The sequence below is a fragment of the Hyposmocoma kahamanoa genome, unplaced genomic scaffold (assembly GCF_003589595.1).
Source record: "Hyposmocoma kahamanoa isolate Upper Pololo Valley unplaced genomic scaffold, ASM358959v1 92, whole genome shotgun sequence".
Classification (NCBI taxonomy): Eukaryota; Metazoa; Arthropoda; class Insecta; order Lepidoptera; family Cosmopterigidae; genus Hyposmocoma; species Hyposmocoma kahamanoa.
In genome coordinates this window covers 11,033,439-11,056,388 of record NW_020654748.1, presented here as the reverse complement: position 1 = coordinate 11,056,388, position 22,950 = coordinate 11,033,439, and the positions used below count along the sequence as shown (strand labels likewise).

Here is a 22,950-nt window from a genome sequence, read left to right as displayed (position 1 = left end):
AACAAATAGTGCTCTGAACGATATTGCACCACATTTTAGCGGTGGGGTACTTTACATTTAAATATTTAAATAGCGATCCACAACATTTTAATATATTGCATAAAAATGTGTAGAACTATCTCCAGCTTTATATAATATAGTCCTTTCTTAACCCAACACGGTTATAAAACGGTAGCGCTCGACGAAAACTTATTCAATAAACACATGTTACATTGACGTATACTATGAATGAAAATAACCCCTTCATTGAGTTGTTGCGTGTTACAGAAATCAGAAATATTTATTGGATGAACCGGCAAAATAAAGATGTTAGACGCAATTTGATGCATAGTTTTTACCCTAGTCAGGCGTACTATGTCTTAAATTTACATTGAAATTTAGAGTTAAAATATACTACCGCTTAATTTGGGTGCTGATGAAATTACTGGTACATGGGAGTTGTCAACTTATGTCTCAGGATTACGAGTGCAGTGGCAGTGCCCTTTGAGTGCCACTGCAACTGTTATGGACAGGCGTGACGCCACCAGGCGCACGACTTGTTTGTCCCGTCACTTGGTATCATAAAAAAAGTCTAAAAATTAAACATAATACACAAAAAATTAAATACTTGAAGTCTCTTTATAAAATTCATTAATATTGTAGAAAACATTATCGATTAACTTCTTTAAACAAGTTTTGAAATGATTACCATTTCAACGTTTAATATTAATCGAAACTCTATTATAAAATCTAATTGCAGTTACCTAAGTGTAGGCAGATATCGTGCTTTTTATGATCTTACTTTTTATACACTTCTTTGGTGTCTACGTCTACTTTTTCGTTAATTGTATTTAGTTCTTTGGTAACAGAGTAACGTGGGGTACCCGAGTATAGGTGTTTATAACCAAAGTAATCTAGTCATCATCATAATCAACCTATTGTACCCTTTGTTTGGTCCCACAGTTTCCACACGTTCTCCAAGGGTTGTGAACCTTTATCGAGATGTATGTAGGTTTCATCATGATATTTATCTTCACTGTTAGCGAGAGATATTGCTACTAAACAAATGTAAACAGTAAACAAACGGAAATAAGAAATAAAGTGACAAGTTTTATAAAAGCAAGATATATAATTCCTTGTCGAAATACAAACAAAACATTTGCATTTCCAACGTCATTAAACGAGTAAGCAAACACAAAGCCAAATTCCAGCACGACGGGCGGCGCACTTTTTGCGTGGGCATCCATTTTTTTCCCCATAATTTATTAACTTTCTTTGCTAAAGTTCTTTATTGTCATGGTTACAATGATCAGCTAAAATACATTTTATATGCATTTTTCTACTTGATATTATTAGAAAATCACACACTCACTGGGAACGGGTGTTCAGGTTTTTTGATCTATTCTAACAGTTCTAAAATCTCCTCTTGTGATCTGAGTAGCGCCAATATAGTTTAAAAAAGAAACATACGTAACATGTATTTATATTAAAGTAATCTACTTTTTCGAAAGGTGAACATTTCAAAATTCCTTGTCCCTTTAGCCGGCTGCCATATCAAAAAACAAATCTCGCAGATACTGTAAAAAGCTTTTCTGTCAAGCATACAGTCATGTTGGCGCCTCAAATATTGACACAAGACTGGAAACGTAATATGCAGTTGAATGTAGTGTACGGTGCTATGTATGACGGTGCCACGTCCAGACACAAATAAAACAAAAACATCCAAACTACTACGAGTTGATGTAACTTGTGTTTTTTTTTCCATGAGACATGTTCAAAAACATATTTTAGTTTCATGTACTTCCACGCATAATTACTTTCAAACTGACTTATGACTTACAATTTAAAAGGTCTACATAAATAGATATGTATAGGTAAATAAACTGTTATATAAGATATCAAGTGCTATTTGTTTTGATATAAACGATTTTCATTATTAAATAAATATGTACACATATAAATAATAAATAAATATTAGACAACATCACATACGTTGCTCTGGGGGTCTACTCTCATTCTCCGTCCGACATCCGTCCGAAAAAATAACTGTGAAATAAGTAGTACTCGACCAAATTAAAAGACGCATGATGCGAGTGAAGCTTCATACTTGACGTTGTCTTTTAATTTGGTCGAATATTACTTATTTGACAGTTATTTTTTCGGACGGACGTCAGACGGAGAACGAGAGTAGACCCCGATCCCAAAATAAGTGGCTGAATCATTTGCGTTATGGAAATTGGAAACAACGACGGTACCACAAACACCCAGACCCCTGACAATATAGAAAAGCTAGTTTTTCTACACTGACCCGGCTGAGATCGAACCCGGGATCTCAGAGATGGCGACACCGTGAAAACCGGTGTGCAAGCCACTCGATCACGGAGATCGTCCTATACAAAAAAATATATATGTATATTGACAGTCCATTAGAAACACTTATTTCAAATCCTAAAGCAATACCAAATTTGGACAAGATTAGAAGTATGTAAACCTTAGAATTCTTCAGACAGGAGGGAATTACGATATTTGCTCAAACTAGAGCATTAAGTAACTAAACCGCACCTGTTTAATAATGCAAACAAAAACAGAAGTCTCGTACGTATTTTATATGGTATTCTTTTAAAGTTCACTTGTTCGGGTCTTGTTTTTTTAAGTGAATGCCTACTTCATGTAATATAATCAAAAGTATTATAATATAGTTGCAGTATTTATGTTTTGGATCTGGTTAACTATGAAATACACTAACGGCCGTTCCTAATAACCTATCTTCAGTTAGCGATAGATTGGTATCGAAGATAAGCAGTATGTTTCTATCTATCTTTCAATTGCGTCCCACAAACCTAGGTAACGGCTATCTATCCATCACATTCGATAGATAGAGTTCACTATCTGGCCCTCTCCTGCGTTTCGTTACTTCAAACACCAGTAAAAACAATATTGCCGTAAATGGTCTTATTTCGCGAAAATTCTTTACAAAGAGTACCAAAAACAAACTTCCCCCAAAGAAATATGAGTTATGTACGCTTTTTTAAGGCCCAGAACCAGTGAAAAATCGCCTCAGATAGCCTCCCAGAACGACGAATTAGATAAAGCCTTAAGAAATGCTCGCCTAATGGATGTACTCAATAATTTTTTTAAATGCCTTTAACTTATATGGTATTTGGAAAAGTTTATCTAATTTATCATTCTGATACTGTGTAGTTATACGATTTCAGTTGTTCAGGTCCTGGGAAAAGCATACCTAACGCACTTTTCATTGTATACGGAAAGCTATTGCTAGACTGAGACCTTTATTTTAAATTTTATCTTAAAAATATATGCCTACTGCCAATGATTAAAGGCCTTGTAACACGATTCCCATCAGCTCACCTATTAAATATATTCTCGAACTTGCTGCGTTTTCTGCGTACCTCCTACATGAGCTTTTAACTTCTTCAATTTTTTTTAATTACTTTATGATACCAAGCGACGGAACGAATATGTCGTAGGCCTGGTGGTAAGCAATATGCCTGTCCATAACAGTTGCAGTGCCACTCAGTCTTTACTGCGCAAAGATTTGAGGAGCAATGCGGCCGTCACCTTAAGACATAAGTTGACAATTACATTAATACATATGCCTGTACTTTCACCAGCACTCTTACCGTTCAAACCGGAACGCAGTAATGCGCACTCTACTGCTTGGCGGCAGAAATACATAGGTAAAGTGGCAGTACTTTCCTAGATGAACTCTTTCACAAGAAGCTCTACTGCTACTGTGTGTAGGTACTGTATGCTACTACTGTATTTTCACAGCATTGTTGACACGCTCTGCATTGGCAAGTCTGCATTTCTAATCAATTTCGGCAATGGAAAAATAGGATGTAAGTGTATATATTGAACTACTACATAATACCAATACAAAAGAAACCTTTAACTCGTATCGAATATTCAAAAATATTGTCGAATATTCGTTATCCCGAAACGCGAATGTCATCAATAAACGTCTTTTTTTTCGAATAGGAAACCAAATAAACGATATAGTACCCCGGAATCGAGATTTATGGTCGTTTCCGAACAATACGTGATCAATTTTCCCGAACTATGGCCATGTAAGTGAATTTCTATAGCTCGTACAAAAAGCGTTTTTTTTATATTATCATAGCTAATTATGCATCGTGATTATACTACAAGTAAGAGAGGAATGGAATAGTGAAACTATATTACTACATACCAGCACAAAAAGCAGGGAATCTGGTGGCATTTAATTTGGGTGGCACGTATTCAGCAGTGGATGGCCCTTGCCTGATGTTTATGAAGATATATTTCTGGCAATGTACACGTACACACACACGGTTTATTCTCTCAGATGCTTTTCCAACATCGCTTAACCAGACGCGGCTACTGCTTTACCACTTTAACGGTAGAAATTCGTCGAATTCGTACTAAACCTAGAGTTTGCTTTCGCGTTCATTATACGACCAGGTAATGGATAAAATTCTTTACCTGGTTTTGTAGTTCAGGTATCTTCTGGAAGAACGTATAACATCATTGTTCACATCTTCACTCTCCAAGAAGTGAGTTTCTTGAAAAATAAGTAAATACTTTTTATTCATTACTTTTTAAAAGACATCTTGTAACACCAACCTAATGGGGCATAATTTGTTATGGTTGACATACTCGAACCCGCATGTGGTGCCTCTTAATAGCTAAGGGTACTCTGGTACTCACAGTGCAGGGAATCCCCTAATTTGAGACCAGGTAATTGGTGTTGTTTTCTGGCACATCATTATTATTATTATTATATGGTTGTTTCAAATATATTAATATAGAAGGCGGCCTTGCAACAGTAACTTTGATAATTTCAACAGAACGGAATGAAATTAGGTCAGAGTCCTGTTTTTGAGCTCTCAAGCTATGGGGAACGGGAGGTCATGGATTCTGCATTGCGTATTGTTTGTAAGCCAAATTCACTTAACATGGTGTAATTTAGAGAATAAAGAATAAAGATAAGTGAGAATTTAGAGGCTGGAGTATGTTTTGTGGTGAAAATTGTTGTTTGTAATGAATGAAATATTTCAATTAATGATCTGATATAGGTATATACTAACAATTAGCAATAAATGTTCAAGATTCGTGAATTGCACATATATACAGCTATACAAATATTATATACATACGACCTTATTTATATTTGCCGCCAAACAGTAATGTGAGCACTACTGCGTTTCGGTTTTGAAGTGTAAGGGCGCTGGTAAAATTACAGGCTCATGGGACTTGTCAAATTATGTCTCAGTTTGACGGGTGCAGTGGCAGTGCCCTTAATGTCTATGCGATTTAAAGCACTGAGTGGCACTGCAACTACTATGGACAGGTTGTCGTTTACCACCAGGAGCACGACATGTTCGTCCCATCACTTTATATCTTTAATAAATATCCGATTGACTACGCTCACTTCATATGGTAATCAGAATTTTCTCATCAAAATGTTCATTAGAGCTATATCAGACATAGTCGCGGAGTTACAATAAATTCAGCCAAAAATAAATTTAAAAAATAAAATCATATATTGTCCCCTATTACGTACATGGTATAAATAGTATAATAGTTAAGTGAAAGGCAGGGAGAAAGAAGCTCAAACTAAAATAAAACCAAGTTCAAATACTGATTTTTAACAAAAACAAAAATAAAAAAGGAAGTAGAAATGGAAGAGAAAATACTGAATATCCAGTTCATAAGTTTTCACGATTGCTACACATTGGAAAATGAAACAATGTTTCGGGATCTAAACCGTGTATGTTCGTTTTTTGCATTTATTCGGGTCCATCAGACCTGTAAAGAGCTCGAAATTTTGGTTCGTTTGAAAAAATAATTTAGATGCAATAAAAAAAATAGTTTAATTTTTCAATAAAATCCAACAATACAAATACACAGTGATGAATCACTTCATTGTTTGTGCTAAAAAGTATAATTTACTCATTAATACATTGTGATCATAGCAAGTCTGAACAATAACTAGAGTTATGTCGAATGAGATAATTATAAATGTTTGTCACTAATATCAGGTTTCTTACCATGGTATGATTTGTTTTTATTTCGATATTTCGGAACGGTTGCACACTCCATAGTCACGGGTTGACTACACGGCGGCAGATGACAGCTTTAAGAGCAGACATATCTTTCTACCTTCTTGCGCTGTCGACGTATTTTTCTGTCCGGTAAATTTAATTTACCGGACAGTTTAAAACCATCATCACGGTTAAATGTTTTGTACTTCGTGATCTCGATGGCTTCTCGTACCAACCGTGGTATGTAGTGACGTTCTGTCGAGGGTACCTGGGGGCTATGCAACTCGGTCCAGTGGTACTAACCACTCTTTTCACAAATGTACCAATAAAGGAGTGCGTCGACGTTATCAAAGTGAAACTTCAAGAAAATAACATCCTAATGGAGATTGCTCAATTATTTGAACATTGCTTAAACACGAGCTACTTTCTGTACAATGGCCAATAATACCTTCAGATTGATGATGTAGCGATGGGCAGTCTCGTTGCTCCCATCGTTGCCAAAATTTGGATGGAACACTATGAATACGCCGCCATTCTGTCAGCACCATCAACAATAAAATTATGGAAGAGGTATGTTGATGACGTATTTTGCGTAATGGAAGGAAAGGAGCAACATATACAAAATTATTTAGCACGCCTTAACACCCATAACAAAATGAAATGAAAGTTCACTTGTGAAATTGAGACAAATCGCGGGCTTGCATTTTTGGATGTATTGGTCAAAATCCGACAAGACGGTTAACTCGGTCATTCTGTGTACAGAAAACCAACTCATACGGACAAATATTTACATGCCACTTCACATCATCGCCCAAAACACCTACATTCGGTCGTCAGGTCATTAACCAATAGGGCTTATGATCTTTGTGATGCACAGCACCTACCACAGGCACAGGAGCACGTTAAGACGGTTTTGCGACAGAATGGGTACGAAATAAAAACATTTAAACCAATACTCAAAAGGAAGACGCAAATTGACGTACAGAAACTACCAGTTTTTCTGCCCTATGTACAAGGGGTGACAGATAAAATAGGCAGGTTTCTAAGGAAGTTTTCCATAAAAACTGTTTTCACTCCCTTAACCAAAATAGGAAAAAATGTTACGTTCACCAAAAGACCGCCTTCCTTTACAAACACCGGGTGTCTATAAAGTGAATTGCAGTTGTGGGAGCTCGTATATCGGTCAGACTAGACGAACAATTGTCGATCGTATGAAGGAACACATCCAAGAAGTGAAAAACAATGATGCACAGAAGTCAGCTATAGCACAACATCTCACATAGACTGACACTAACCACTGGGTCGAGTTGCATAGCCCCCAGTTACTCTGACAGAACGTCACTACATACCACGGATGGTTCGAGAAGCCATCGAGATCACGAAGTACAAAACATTTCCTCGTAATGATGGTTTTAAACTGTCAAGTGCATGGAGTCCGGTCCTTAGTGCGTGCAGTATTAAAAACAAAAACACCTCGAGTTCAGTTTCGCGTGTGCATACAGCGAGTGTGGTTTGTGTGAAAAAAGTGAGTGACAATGGTAACGCCACAACAAATCGCGATCAAGGTAGTCGTCGACAGCGCAAGAGGGTAGACAGATATGTCTGCTCTTAAAGCTATCATCTGCCGCCGTCCAGTCAATCCGTGACCATGGAGCGTGCAACCGTTCCGAAATATCGGCAAAATAAAATGAAGTCATACCGTGGTAAGAAACCTGATATTAGTGATAATCGTTTAGTGAATAACCACGCAAGTCTTAAAATCTATAAAGATAATTATAAATTGTTCCATCTCCAAGTTGAAATCAAGCATTAATTAATAAAGTATGATTAAAGACTTATAAAGCCCCTTTAGGGAGTTGATGTTCTTCTACAGGGCATTATTTATTTACTTATGATATAGATATTCGGTTTAACAGCAATAGAACAATCAAAGCGACGTGCGAATGTAATTGTCTTGTATGTATACAATTGTAACGTTCTATTAGAATATGTTTTCATTACCAAAAATACGGTGTTCAGTTCTCTATATCACAATGCTTTATTTGAACTTCCTTGTATCATTTTTTTACATTGTCTAGTACATTTCGCTCATTTCGGGAAGTGGGCGAACGTCGTCAATCCTTGAGTCCCTGAGGACGGAAGGCGATGACGGGCCGGCCGTGAGGCCGCGTAGACGGCATGACCTCGACGAGTGTGAAATGGAGTAGTGGCGGGAATTCCTCAAAGACAGGGAGCAGTGGAGGATTTAGGGGGAGTCTTCTGGCCATCAGATAACACAATAGGATAGTAAAAAACAAAAATGTACTTTGTTTTCAGGTAAAATTTTTCTTTTATATTATACCAAGTGACGGGATGAACAAGTCATGCGCTTAATGGTCAGCGACACGCCTGCCCATAACAGTTACAGAGCTTTAAATCACAAAGATCTGAGGAGCACTGCCGCTGCGCCCGTCACTCTGGGACATTTAAGGTGATAAGTCGCATGTGCCTGTAATTTCACCAGCACCCTTACCTTTCAGAATGGTGTACCAAGCAATGTAAAAGAACGCAGTAACATTACTCCTTGGTGGTAGAAGTAAGTAGATGGCAGTACTTCCTTGGACGACCTCTTTCACAAGGAGCTGTGCTGCTACTAAATTTATTATTGCAGTATTGCAATAATACTGATTGAGAGACATTTACAAAACGTATTATTATACGATCTGTATGTATATGGGCATAATATAAACGTTCATTAACTATGCAGATTGTAACTTATTTTACCGTGTTTAATCATATATGTGTCACTCACTCGCATCATTGGGTTTCTCACCTGATCTCTTTCGATGAATATGCAAAAGGTTTGGCATAAAAGCAATTCCCCACGTATATTACGTTGAATTTGACACCGTTCAGTATTTTTGTTATAAATTGTTTTTTACGCTTCACTACTTTATTTTAATAGCAACGATTTTCACCAAAAGTATTTTCTTAGAAGCATGTAATCTCGTGTTGAAAGTAAACGAATTCTTTACATTCTATGAAAAGTAATGTTATTTACTTATAGTTATTTGTTATTAATATAAACGTTTTAAATTTTTTTGGTAATTTATAGTTTTTGGATATTTTTATTACACTTCACGCGTGTCATGTGCGTGTAAAAATATCAAACGAAGTGTCATTCTATTTGGGTAAGTTTCAAAGTACCTAATTTTCCCATACGAACTGTGACACGCCGTTTGTTATCAAACTTGTATTTTGTGGAACTATTTTCAAAAGAGTAGGAAAGTTTATCCAGGAAAATTCAATACTTATCAATAATCTAGGAAGCAAATAACTTAACATGTATTTTCTGGATTTTCCGAGATAAAGATAAATATCCGATTTTGCCTTAGTGTTTCGTAGCAGTAGAGCTATTGTGAAAGAGTTCGTCTAGGGTAGTACTGCCACCTTACTGTTAACACGGAACACAGTAATGTCAGCATTTCTGTGTTCCGGTTTTGAAGGGTAAGGATGCGGTGAAATTAGAGGCACATGGGACTTGTCATAACAACCACATACATAAACATGTACTTGATGTTATTATAAATATCGGAATACAGCGTGATCTGGACTGTGGCAACTTTCTTAAATCGAAAAATCCAACGAACACGTGTAACAGTGGTTTGAGCAAAAATGCATATTAAACAATCTTCATTTATCTTTTTGAAATCTTTAACTAAACCAAACTTAAAACTTGTTTAATGCAAACACCGCAACTGTTTTTTGCTATTTCGACAAACAAAACTTCACAATCTTAGAGAAAGTGAAACATTGAACGTAAACTTATTTACATAAATGTTTATGTAAGTGAATTTACGGTAGGTAAACCATTGTAAGAATCCCACTACAATAATATGTATGATGTACACTTAATATAATGAACACGAAAAGGTCTAATTCATTAAACGCGGTGTTTCCTTGAATAAATAATCCTTATGAAATAATTATAATGTAATAATGAACCATACCAAATAGAAAATTTCCTTCTTATCATATCGATGGCATACACTGTAATGCTTACCATGGTAAATTCCCTTTACTATTAGTAAGTACCCGAGCAATGGAATTCACTCCGGAACACATGTGCCATACTAACCGATGTGTAGAGAAGAGGAATTCAAAATAGTGTTCAACAACTACCCAAAACACCCAGATCAGAATTAATTTAGAAAAGTTTTTTCTCAATAAGATCTCACTACGAATATCCGGAACCTCCATATCCAGCGCCCACAGTGCAAACTTTATTCATCATCATCATCAACCTATTTATACGTCCCATTCCTGGATACGGGTCTCCGCTCAGAATGCGGGTTGGAGACTTCACACATTTTCCAAAGGTTATGAACCTTCTTCGACGTGCAGGTTTAATTGCGATGGTTTGAAATGAATGATGAAAAACTCTTGGTAAATTTCAAATTAAAAAAGAATTTAAATTTCAAAAATTTTATTTGAATTCACTCCGGAACACTACTCAGAACACGCAGATCAGAATTAATTTAGAAAAGTTAATTTCCCAAATTGATCCTACTACACGGGAACTCCCCATCCAGCGCCCACAAAGCAATGCCAATGAGCCACCGAGGTCGTTATCGTTATGGTAGAATTATTCATAGAAAATATATAAATACTCTTTTTTTTTTCTTGTTTAGATAAGAATAAAAAAGAATGGTAAAAGCCGCTTGTTTAAAAAAAAATAAGAAAGCCTCAAAACGACGCTTAGAGAATGTATGTTATTTAACCTATGAAGAAGAAATACTTACCATACACTGTCACTAGGTGCCGTTAGGTGTAATTATAAATTTGGATTTTTTTTAAGGAAGCGTCACGGAAAGTGCCCAGATTGTTAATATTTTTATCTAGATGTACTCGTGGAATTTATGGCCATGTCTGACAGATCCTCTAAGCTTTTACCATTGCAACTAAAATTTCCACAGTAGTTCCCGTTGCATACCCTTGTGACACATAATTGGAAAAAAAAATTAAGTAATCTGCTCACTGTTTTACGATTCGCATGAGTAACGAATAATCCTTAGGAGTGTAGGTATTCGTTTGCTGTTTTAACTGTTAAATGTTTATTCACGATTTTCCTCAACATTTCACTACCTTACAATAGATTCGTAGACGAATATTCATTACGCGCTTTCGCTTTGGGTATGTTCTTTTAGGAAAAGCGTTGCTTATTTGCGGGTTAATCTCGATTAAGCCAACGAATAAGTTGTCAAGTGTTGCGTAGTTCAGCTAGCGTGAAGCGATTCAGCGGCGTGATGTGTGTCAGCCATAGGTATGCGGTGTGGAGAAACGCGAGAGAGGCCCCACGCTTCGATGCGCGCTTTTTTACACGTAATCCGGGCGGAGTCCCTCTATTAGCGGATCAGTTAAGTAGTTGATTGGCATGCACACACACGTGATCCAGTAATAAACAGTACTAGGACACAATATTAGGACATTTTATCTTAAATTATTCACGAATTTTGAATAGTAGTCTGAAATAATTTTGGATAACAACCGATTTTTACGTTATACAAGGGAAAATATCGGTAATATAAATGCCACTGACGAATCAGTTCTGAGGAAAAAGACTCAAAGATTGAAGAAGCTATTGTAGATCTCAATCTAGCGAAATACTCATATTTCAGATTTTTCAAAACAAAAACTAAAACAAAATAATAACATAATTTATTTATTTATTTTATCTTTAATTCAGACAACGGGGTCCATAAATTAGTTAGATAATTACACAACAACATACGGCAAAGATATTTCGACTCAGGATTTTAAAACGCAAGAACTATAGGAGCTACAGTAATAATAAAAGTGTTTGTTTGTTTCTCCCACAATACATAGTTAAAATTAACAAAACACAGCTTAAATATACGTAAGAGACAGGAGCGTAATTTTCGCGAGCGCTCTATGTAATTAAATTATGAAACTGAAAGTCTCTCGCTGTCTCTGATAGTGAGGCCCCATTTTGTATCATTATCAGTGGCATCTTGTATACCGACATTAGCAATATACGCAAAAAGCCTTGTTAAAATTCTACTTAGCCTTTGTAAAATCGCTTGTCCGCTGCACTAGTTCGGAGATAATGCAATCTTTGATTATTCTGAAGATGTCTGGGGTTTTGAGACAATCTCTGACATAGGCCCTCAGTTGCTGTTACGTTAGCCTATAGAAAATTCTACGCAGCATTACTATAATCGCATCTGCAAGGATTGCATACTCATTGTAAAATCTTTAAATTCTTGTTGCTTGTTTACTTTGTCTCGTAAATTAAATAATCAATTTATAAATACCATATAGTGTCTAACTAGGGACTTCCCTGTACTGTAAGTACCAGAGCAACAAAATTGACTACGAAGCATCGTGCACCGCCCAATGTTAGGGACCTAATGAGACGTGAAATAATGGGGGCTGTATAAACAATAGAGTCGATATATTTGCCATCCTAAATATACAGAGAAACCCTGTCAAGCAATTAGATACAACGATATAATAGGGTCGTCCGTCATATGTGGCTGTCGATAAGGTTTCTAACAGATGGAGTGCATGACTACAGTTAATGTGTGCAGTCGTGATCAACTGATGCAGTCGAGACGTCTGCATCCATCTAATTAACTGCAATTAGGTGGATAGTAGACAGAAATAAAAAGACTCACCATTGGTGCTCTAAAAGACACATATTTTAGCGGAATACTGAAATATGTAGTTTCAATCAAACTAAATTACTCTTGAAGTAAAAACAACACGAAATGATTAAACATGATCACTGCAAAATACGTGAAAGTAACAAAAATAACTCGAAGCTACTAAGTTCGATAAATTATTCATGTCACTTCAATGTATATTTTTTTCAAAAATCGCACAACTGGAAAATTATCTTTCCTTTTATATCTTTTATATCTCGTGAGTTTGATCGTCATTATAAATAATTTAAAATTCGTGATATTCTTAAATATTTTAGAACATTTTGTGTATTTTAATTATCGTTATTGCTCTGTGTGTGCCTGTTTGATAATTTTTAATGTATTTTTAACCATAGCCCGCATATTGCAGAATAGCAGCAAGGGTAATGTTATGATATGAAGTACATTACCCTTGTCCTATGTAGCCGAATTATACTGCCTTCGGAATATGGAAAGGCTACATAGAACATGTTTATCGTGCTTAAGATAATTGTGTTTATCAAAATTGAGGTATATACAAATTGGGGATCAGGATATCAAGGCCAATGTAACTTTTGTTTTGGAAATATATCTCAATAATTGTTGAAGATACAGCAACCTCAAAGGGTATATAACGGACTTCAATAATCAGTTTTTTTTGCTATAAAAGGTTATTTGACGTTTATAAAGTTAAAAACACTAATAACGAAGGATTTTACTTATTCATGGATCGAAACTATGTCTTTATAAAGTAATTGAATTACAATAAATAACACAAAAAAGGCACAACTGAATACAATTGTAGTACCCGTTAGTCCTTTTCATGAGGCAAACATTAAAAGTCACATTTTAATTTCTCAATGCTCTTTATATGCACTTATAATATTTTTTGTTTATTACGCTAAAGGAGAACATTTAAGGTATTTTTTAAAACGATTGATTAAAATACAATGAAAGTTTCCGTATTAAACGTGGTATGATTTATAACATACATATATAATAATAAAGTACCTACTTATTATCAAATTTAACTGCCTCTGTGGCCGAACGGTTACCATACCACGCGGTGGTCTCAGGTTCGATTCCCGGGCCGGGAGAAATATTTGTATGGCCTACATTTATTTATCTCGTGAGTTTGGGTGTAATTTGTGGTTGTCTATGTGTGTGCCCATGGCACCCGCGACACAGGGTTTCCCTAGTGCGGGGCTATATTGAGTGTGAGTGTGAGTGTGTGTGAGTGTGTGTGTGTGTGTGTGTGTGTGTGTGTGTGTTATTATCAAATGTATCTTTTACTAAAAAATATTTAAACACATTTGTCTACGAATTTAGAATTTGCTGCTTATGCCTTTCTTTTTTTCGAAGGCAGTATAAATATCGACCAATTTGACAAATTTTTATTTCCTATTTTTTTTGTATTGCATTAATTCAGTTTATTCAATTAATAAACAACTTTAATTGAATAAACATTCAATTAAAAGTTTTGTAATCGATTAGTAAATCGAAAATATCAATCGCTATCGAACGAGTATCTAAGAGTAAGGATTTAAAATTAAGATTTCGAAAATTTTAAATATATTTATACAGGTTATGTAATGAAAACCGCTAGTACGACTCAATTAAACAAATCGATTCATTAAATTAAATAATTAATTCATTAAATTAATTAATTTAATAAATTTATTTACATCAATGTAAACTCTATATATAGAACCCCCGTATATAATGGTTGACCGCCTTGTAGTACTTAAGTCTTGACATCATTAATTTAAATCAATACATCATGACATAAGTCAAATTGACGAGCGCAGTGGCAGTACCCATCAGATCGATGTGATTTAAACTTTTAAGTGGCACTGCACCAGCAGCGCTTATCACTAGATGCACGACTTGTTCGTACCGTCACTTGGTGAAAAAAACAATGTCTTAATTAAAATTGTGCTGCTGGTTTTAGATATGAAAATTGCCATTTACGTATAAGAAGTAGTAAGTGGCAGTAAAATTGTCCAGCACTAAACCGTCTATAGTCGGGTCAGTGTTTTGTTTGTTTGCTTTGTGTTTAGAATGGATTGAAACGAAGTATAGATCTTTAAATGTCATTAAATATTTATAAATTTCCAATACGAACAATACATAATCTGACGCTATTCACCGATCTGAGCAAGCAAGTATATTGACCATTAGTGAGAAAGCGACTGTCTTCACTTATTATGTGCAATAACATGTTTTTTATTACTCTTAAGAAGCCATTCGACTCATCGGAGTCATAAATCTGCTGTATATTTTCATATAAACGTAGCGTATGTTGATTGATCTATACATCTTTGATTCTTTATCTTCAATAGTTAAGTTGCTCTACTCCATCTTGCAGGGCTGACGGCGATTCTCCGCTTACTTTCATTGTTAAATCTTGTAAATTGAATTCAAATTTACTCACATTTAGCATTGCAACATTTTCTTTATGTTTTATAACTTCTAAATCTTGCGATATACCCGTTTTACCATTTTTTCAAGGTAAAACGACTTTCCCAATAGGTTACTTTGTTTTTATATATTAGATTGTACCAAATGAGCTTCTATAGGGTATGTGTAAATTAACACACGAGTCAATTATAAAGCATTTTTTTCCTTCTAAGTAAGTACATTTATGTTATAGGTATCTTAAATTCTTGTACAATGACACCATCATTTCTGGGCATGGCTCCCGTCTAAAGAGAGGGTTAACAAATGATAGAGTCGGCCCAAAGCGGGTTGCCAACTTTGGGTACACGTTTTTCTAAAGATTGTGATTGTTTTCGACATACTCGTAATAAGTTTTCATCACGATGTTTTCCTTCTCCGTTAGCTAGAGGTATAGTTGGTAAAGTACATATTTACAAATGTACGATACTTAGAAATTAAAGTCATAGGTACTTACATAGTACTTACCATCACAGGGATTCGAATCGTCGACCTCGTGAAAAGCAGCTGTTATCCCTCTGGACTATCAATGTATAAGAACACTATGCGACCAAAATTTACGAAACAAAGCAAATCAAAGGAACGAGGACTTTGTTTTATTTTATCTCATTTACAAAGCCATGCTAAAAAACTAAAAGGTTCTCCTCAAAATAATGTATGTGTGTATGAAATCTTACTTTTATATGAGAGAACGATTTTATTAATTAATAAAAGAATTAGTGGCAGCGGTAACAGCCTCCTGGGTTTCATAGCACTGCGTCCACGGTTTTTTTTCCTGAGAACTGTACCCGAATATATTAAAGTATATAAAAAAGAGTAGTTATTTGTAATAGTAACACTACTTTTAAGTATTATGTTACTAACTCTTATGGATGAGTATCCGAAAAATATATTTTTTATTTCATTACAAAACTATGCGATAACATATTGTACTATAAAGAACAATATGTTTTAAACGGCCTTCTAGAATCGTAAATCAAACTAGAATCGTGTTTCATAAGACAATTACTCTTAATTGCGAGTTATATGGAGTAGTGGAAAATGCATATCATTTGTTACTGGAATGTGTCCGGTACAAACAACAGAGGGCGGCGTTGATGAGAGACTTGCAGATCAACCGAACATCCTTGCTACTAGCCAGCTAGTTACTACTACCAGGTGCTATAAATTTTATATTAAGCAATACCACACGAAACAGGCAAAAGGCTACTACTATTTGTTGAATCGGCTCTCCAACAGCGCCGCCCAGACATGTAAGTATAGTATATAGTTCAGGGTACGATGGAACTGGCATACACATTGTATAAAACCTCCTAAATAAATAAAGATTAAAGAAAATATAATCATGAAGTAAGTAATGTAACATTAATTTACATTTTAGTTTGCTTACATTGACATGACTCTATCAAAAATTATTTTGAACACAAAGCAGGATTGCTGCAATAGTATTAAGTAATGAATTATAATAAATATGTCATTGATTCAATCAAGAGACAGGCCAATGCAAGAGAGTGTTTAATTGCATTAAGATCCACGATGATAAGAGTCAGTTTTGTTTTTTAGCTTTATATAGTTGTAGCTTTATATATGAAAATAGTAATAAATGTTTTGATTATCGTCTGGTTCCGTATTTTACGTTACAGCGTTACATATGGCGTAATATAGACTGTCCGACCGATCATTGCTTTGGCGGCAACAATCACCTGTTGTAAAATATTATTTCAAATCCGCGTAACAACATCATACTTTTTGATTAACCGTGCACATTTAGTATTGGCCATATATTTTAGCAAAAGGAAAATTATTATTAATTTTTTTAATATAAAGTCGGAGCCCACATCAAGGATGTGGGTATGGGCTTTACTCCTTTGGCGAGAATTGCGATGGTGGAAACGTGACGGTGGCAACAAGTCGAAAAGTTTCTCTGACCTGAACCAATATGTATTATTTCTTTATTTGACTAGTTTGTAATCATGAACCACGTGCAACCAGCACACATAGCACAATTTATATATAATTTAATTTTTTACCTAGTTTGAACCTAGCTTAAACACTAGCCCTGCATTGGAACGTATACGGATTGATGCATAATACAAAGAAGACATTATTAAATTGTTAACCATGGAACTAAATAAATGTAGAGCTTTTTAAAAGAGAACTGAGAAAAAACTGCTAACGGTCAGCTGAAAGCATGCAGTTAGGCTACGCTCCAGTTGTCAGAATACCGCTCGTTATGTGTTCGATGCGCCTGCGCATCTCTCGAGCAATGCTGATCATGCCATGCGGTTGTAGCAAGGATTGCCGAACGCTATGACGTTATATAGGTACATATATGGGCTATGCATATTACGATCGTGTCACATACGACATTACATTTACGACGATAATACGATATTACATAAACGACTTAAAGTTGAATTTAAATCGTATGATTAAACTCTGAATCTAATCTTATCCCAATTGATGTTTTGTGCCGCTGTCGTTCGTAACGTGTAATAGCAATCTTATCTTCGACACTATTGTATCGCTTTCACCATTTATTAATTTATTTATTTCATTTTCAAAAGATCTTCCAGTATTTGTCAGTTTTAATTACGTGAAATTAAAGTTTAAGTAGTAGTTGTCTTATTAATAGGAAGTTGCAAGTCAGAATAGCTTCACAATTCTCTTAGAATAGATGTGAGGTCACATTCTCTGCAGTCAATCGGAACCAAGAAGACCATACAAGTGATAAGTCTAAAAACTAGAAGACCCTGCAACCTAGTAGTTGAATAATAATCTTTCAATTCAGGATAATTTTATGAGGTTATTGGACTCGTATTTAAAATAAAATTACGACCAATTGCTTCGCATCATCCTTCTTGATGATTACAATCAGGACACGAAACATCCTACTTGCATCTGTATTGTCGTATGCCTATAATTCTATCTTTGTGAGTACGTTAAACATGCGTCTCCTGAGTAAGCTCGTACCAACGATCAACGATGGTTGACCACACAGATCTTTATTATATAAATAATTTTGTTTTCATGTAATAAAATTAGTTACTGATACGAAATCAGACTCTAATGCCTTGTATGTTATAGAAAAGTACAGACAAAAGAACGTACTGAAAATCTCTTAAGATTCTATTCTTCCTATATAAGGAATTCCCTAGTCTAAGGCTAGGTAATTTATTAGTGTGATTAGTCAAGAACCTACCTTCGCCTCCTACTGTAACTCTTGCGGCGGTCGTGAGCGGGCGGGTCGCTGGCGTACGCGCCGCCGTCGCCCTCCGCGCTGTGTCCTGCACCCATCCTACCCCATGCCACACACACACTCACACACTCACGCCACGACACCCCCGCGATCCGCCCGATTGACTCTCCTCCCGAGCCAAAAAATTAAAATTAAAAGAGCATATTTATAAATATGGATTTGAATACTGATCACACAAATTGTTACTTGATGAACACTGGTTGTTACGGTCTCTGTAGTTTTGTTTACGGTACTGTGGTCCTGGACAGTTGTTCAGTTAGGGCGTCGGGACTTTTTGGGGGCCGCGTTGTGCGCGGGCGGCTCGCGGTACGAATGTGAAGCGTACCGTCGCGCGCATCGCACGCGCCCGCCTTACATCGTTAATTGGCGGTATGAGTTTTAAGCGATGACGTACTCTACTCGCTATGTTATATAGTGTTTATGTGTGTCTAGCAAGATGAGCGAAAATTAGACACAGAATAAATTGTTACTCCCTCAGGATCCTTAGTAAGAAACGCATTTATTAGTAGGTACCTTCATTTTTCATTCTAAGTAAGTTGCTAAGTGCCTTTTTTTGTATGATACAAAGTGACGAATAAGTCACGTCTTTGGTGATAAGCGACACGCCTGTCTACAACAGTTGCTTTAAATTGCAAAGAACAGAGTAACACTGCCACTGCGCCAGTCACCCTGAGACATAAATTAACAAGTCCCATGTGCCTGTAATTTCACCAGCACACTTACCCTTCAAAACCGGAACACAGTAATGCTGACATTACTGCTTGGCGACAGAAGTAGGTATGGTGGCAGTACTTCCCTGGACGATTTTTTTCACAAGGAGCTGTACTGCTACTAAACATGACGAATATTATTCTAAATATTATATATATATATATATATATATATATATAGATATATATATAGATATATATATATAAATATATATATATATAATTGCAAAGAACAGAGTAACACTGCCACTGCGCCAGTCACCCTAAGACATAAATTGACCAGTCTCATGTGCCTATAATTTCACCAGCACCCCGAGATTTTGCACACTACGCCCGATTCGTATTAGTTCCGAATCCGAGAAATGACGGTCCGAAATGTCACAGGTATCATTTTATCTGTAGGTATACAAGCAACAAGTGACATCCGAAGTGGGTTCGTGTTTTCTAGATTTGTATTGTCCCGTATTCGGAACCAATGCGAATCGGATGCAGTGCGTAAACACGCTTATCCTTCAAAACGGGAATGAAGAAACGTTTACATTACTGCTTGGCGGCAGAATAGGTGAGGTGGTAGTACTTCCCTGGACGAACTCTTTCACAAGAAGCTCTCTACTGCTACTAAAACCGGCTGTGTATTTTGTGATTATTTAGTAACAATTATATTAATATTTATATCCTAATACCGTAATGGAAAACTCAATCTATGTGACGTCACTATTTCCAGATCATAAAAAAATGGTACTATTTGTGTACAACATATAGTTCATTCACATTTTATTAAATGCTTTTGCCTTGTACCTTATAAAACAGGTGGCTTAATTGTAGAGCGATCCGTCTCGGAAATCGCTTCGCTCTCGTTTCTACTAATTACACGAGCCGCTGCTTTCCCGATGGAAAATGTCCGCGGAAGGAACGCTACGACGACGCCTCTTTTGGTATAACTTCAAATAAATACTTATGACGCAAACTGAGAAAAGTATTTTTTGAGAATTACGCTAACGTTTGTCACTATTGCTTGCTTACTATTTTTTCATATGATTTAACATTTCTTATTACGCAATATCGTCATAAAATATTCATAAAACCGAATTAAGTCATGCAATTTAATTTTAAACTTCGTAAATAAAAGGATACCTTTAATTAATGTTTTTTATGTATCCTGCGTAGCAGCAATCCAACTATATTAGTCTTAATCAAAACGACACACAGTGGGCCCTAATTGATTATTCTTGGACATAGGAATAACTTGTGGAGTATCGAGCTATTTTTTTTTAGAAAAGTGTAATGTGTGTAAGGTTTATTTGTAATATAGGTCCAATCATTCTCTATCAAGACAAAAATAATCCATCTGCAGGTACTTGCGGCTTTACGAGTAAAAAGGTGTCAAAATTTTAGATTTGTTATTTATTTTTTAACACAATATACTAGTTTCTACTTAACGTTCGTGTTATTGTTATAACACTCTCTAAATTACACTAAAATTAATTTTTCCTTAGTCAAAGCTCATGTATTTTGTTAAAAAAGTACATAAAAGAGTTAGCTATTTTGTCTTTACTCGTAAAGCCGCAAGTACCTGCAGATGGATTATTTTTGTCTTGATAGAGAATGATTGGACCTATATTACAAATAAACCTTACACACATTACACTTTTCTAAAAAAAACAGCTCGATACTCCGTACAAGTTATTTCTATGTCCAAGAATTATCAATTTGGGCCCACTGTGTATCACTCTAAAAAAGACGGGGTCTTTTAAGTAAACTGTTCGAAATCTCAGCGATCTCTGTCACTATTAAATAAATATTAAAAAAATGTCGCTATCGCGCTGTCTCCTATGCCCCGTTGCAACGCATTGCCCTTATACAGCCTAATGTCCGTATGTCATCTAGGCAGTTCTAGAAAAACAATGTTTACGGGGGCTTTTGCATTATAAAGCTCGTACGCTCAAATCCAAGATGGCGTTACAAATTAAAAAATGCCGCTTTTTGTATAGTGACATGGTCATTATCAATGTGCGATTGTGTTTATAACATTAAATTATATCTGCATTCATGTATGAAGATATTACTTATTTGCGAGGTATCACATACTTAAAAGCCTCATTAGGTATTGCAATTAGATGTACATTAGGTACCTAACGCTTTTATTCATACATGCTAATCATAGAACCATTTTACAACGTAATTTGAAATGGTTACTATGATTTTCTTTTTCATGGAGATGTGGTCGTAGATCTTTATCGTCATTAGATTCAAATACTTTCGAAGTAGGAGAACCATGAGTTGAGCACCGTTTTGGAAATGACTTTTTTGAGCTGCTGAAACGTTTAACGCTTTTCCCATTGTAGCTTGCTGGATCTTAGGACATACGTGTTAACTCTTAGATAAGACGGTCAATTGTTTACTGTGTATGATGACTCGAACAGATAGACGGAACACACCTCTTTGGAAAAAATAAAAGACGGTAAAAGCGTGTGTAAAAGGTAAAAGTCGGTAAAAAAATTTAGTGACACGGGATTTTTATTCAGGACGTTAAATGTAATCCATTAATCTTTACATATATCTTCGCGTATAAGGCTGGTATACACAGCATTATCTACAGCCTGCAGGTTAAGTTAAATAATATATTTGTAACATTTTTGTGTGTATTTTCCACAAAAATATATATTTAATAAAAGTACAAGTGTTCCTCTTCAACACAGTTTTATAACATTTGTAGAAGTGATCGAAGTAAAATAACATCATTCTATTTTGTATCTAATGTACAGAGGGCAGCATATCAAGTTTTTTTTTATAATATCAAGTGGCGGGACGAACAAGTCGTGCGCCTGATGGTAAGCTACACGCCTGTCCATAACAGTTGCAGTGCCACTCAGAGCTTTAAATTGCAAAGATCTGAGGGGCACTGCCATTGCGCCGTCACCCTGAGACATAAGTTGACAAGTCCCAATTTTGCCTGTAATTTCACCAGCTCCCTTACCCATCGAAACCGGAACACACAGAAAGAAGACAGAAGTATGTAGGTAAGGTGGCAGTATTTCCCTGGACGAATTCTTTCACAAGGATCTCTACTGCTGCTAAACATTGACGGATTTTATTCCGTTGCTCTGGAGGCGATATTCAAACAAAAGTGTATGGCTTGATGTGCTGTTGATTGTACATATATTTCTAGGTAGGAAGTGAAATAATTTCATCTGCAGAAAGATTCTGCACACATCGTTACGCTTCAAAGCAAATAACCAACTGTTACGTTTCCTTTTCTCTCTTACACGAATTAATTAATGATAAAAGAGGATGGAAGATTTAACGGTAACATACGGTTAATATAGTAATAGCTCATGGTCACTGATTCAATACCGTACCGTATGTTGGTAGGTCACTAGAATAGTTTTGAATTTTAAATAGGCTTTTCTTATTGTCTATAGGCTACTCCTAGAGCCGGCAATGTAGTGTAGTTTGTTACTATGTTGCTGGTACCGCTTTCATAATCATAGTTCACAGTCGAATTTCACTACTGGGTTTAGAAGTTAGCAGTTGTCGCATGATCTTGCGCTATCGTCACCCACCTAAGGCCCTCAAATTTGTCAATATCCTCTACCCACTACCGCTCTATAAATAGATTATTCCATTATTCCTTAAGATGTGAGACGGTGTATTTTAGTGAGTACGTGAAGATTATGATTAGATTAGGCTAAGGCTGAATTAATTATGTAATTACGGAGCTAATGAAATATTCAAGGGCACGCACTAAAGTAAACCTTTGTCGCCATTGGTCATCAATCACAAATTGTTAGAAAAAGGAAATCGTAAAGTTTTGTGAT

At 35.8% G+C, this 22,950-nt stretch overlaps 2 protein-coding genes across 6 annotated transcripts in view; one reads left to right on the top strand and one right to left on the bottom strand.

Moving 5' to 3' along the window:
• LOC113236986 (protein javelin) overlaps positions 1-18,827 on the bottom strand; it is a 118,780-nt gene extending 99,953 nt beyond the window's left edge. The window contains exon 1 of one of the 2 annotated variants that reach the window (XM_026473222.1): positions 18,366-18,827. In XM_026473222.1, the coding sequence (XP_026329007.1) occupies positions 18,366-18,460 (95 nt within the window). In that variant the 5' untranslated portion in view covers positions 18,461-18,827. The remainder of the gene's footprint in view (positions 1-18,365) is intronic. The other variant, XM_026473221.1, reaches the window with a different exon arrangement.
• The window catches only part of LOC113236987 (calcium uniporter protein, mitochondrial), a 148,747-nt gene that overhangs the window by 103,090 nt on the left and 22,707 nt on the right, over positions 1-22,950 (top strand). The window lies entirely within an intron of this gene.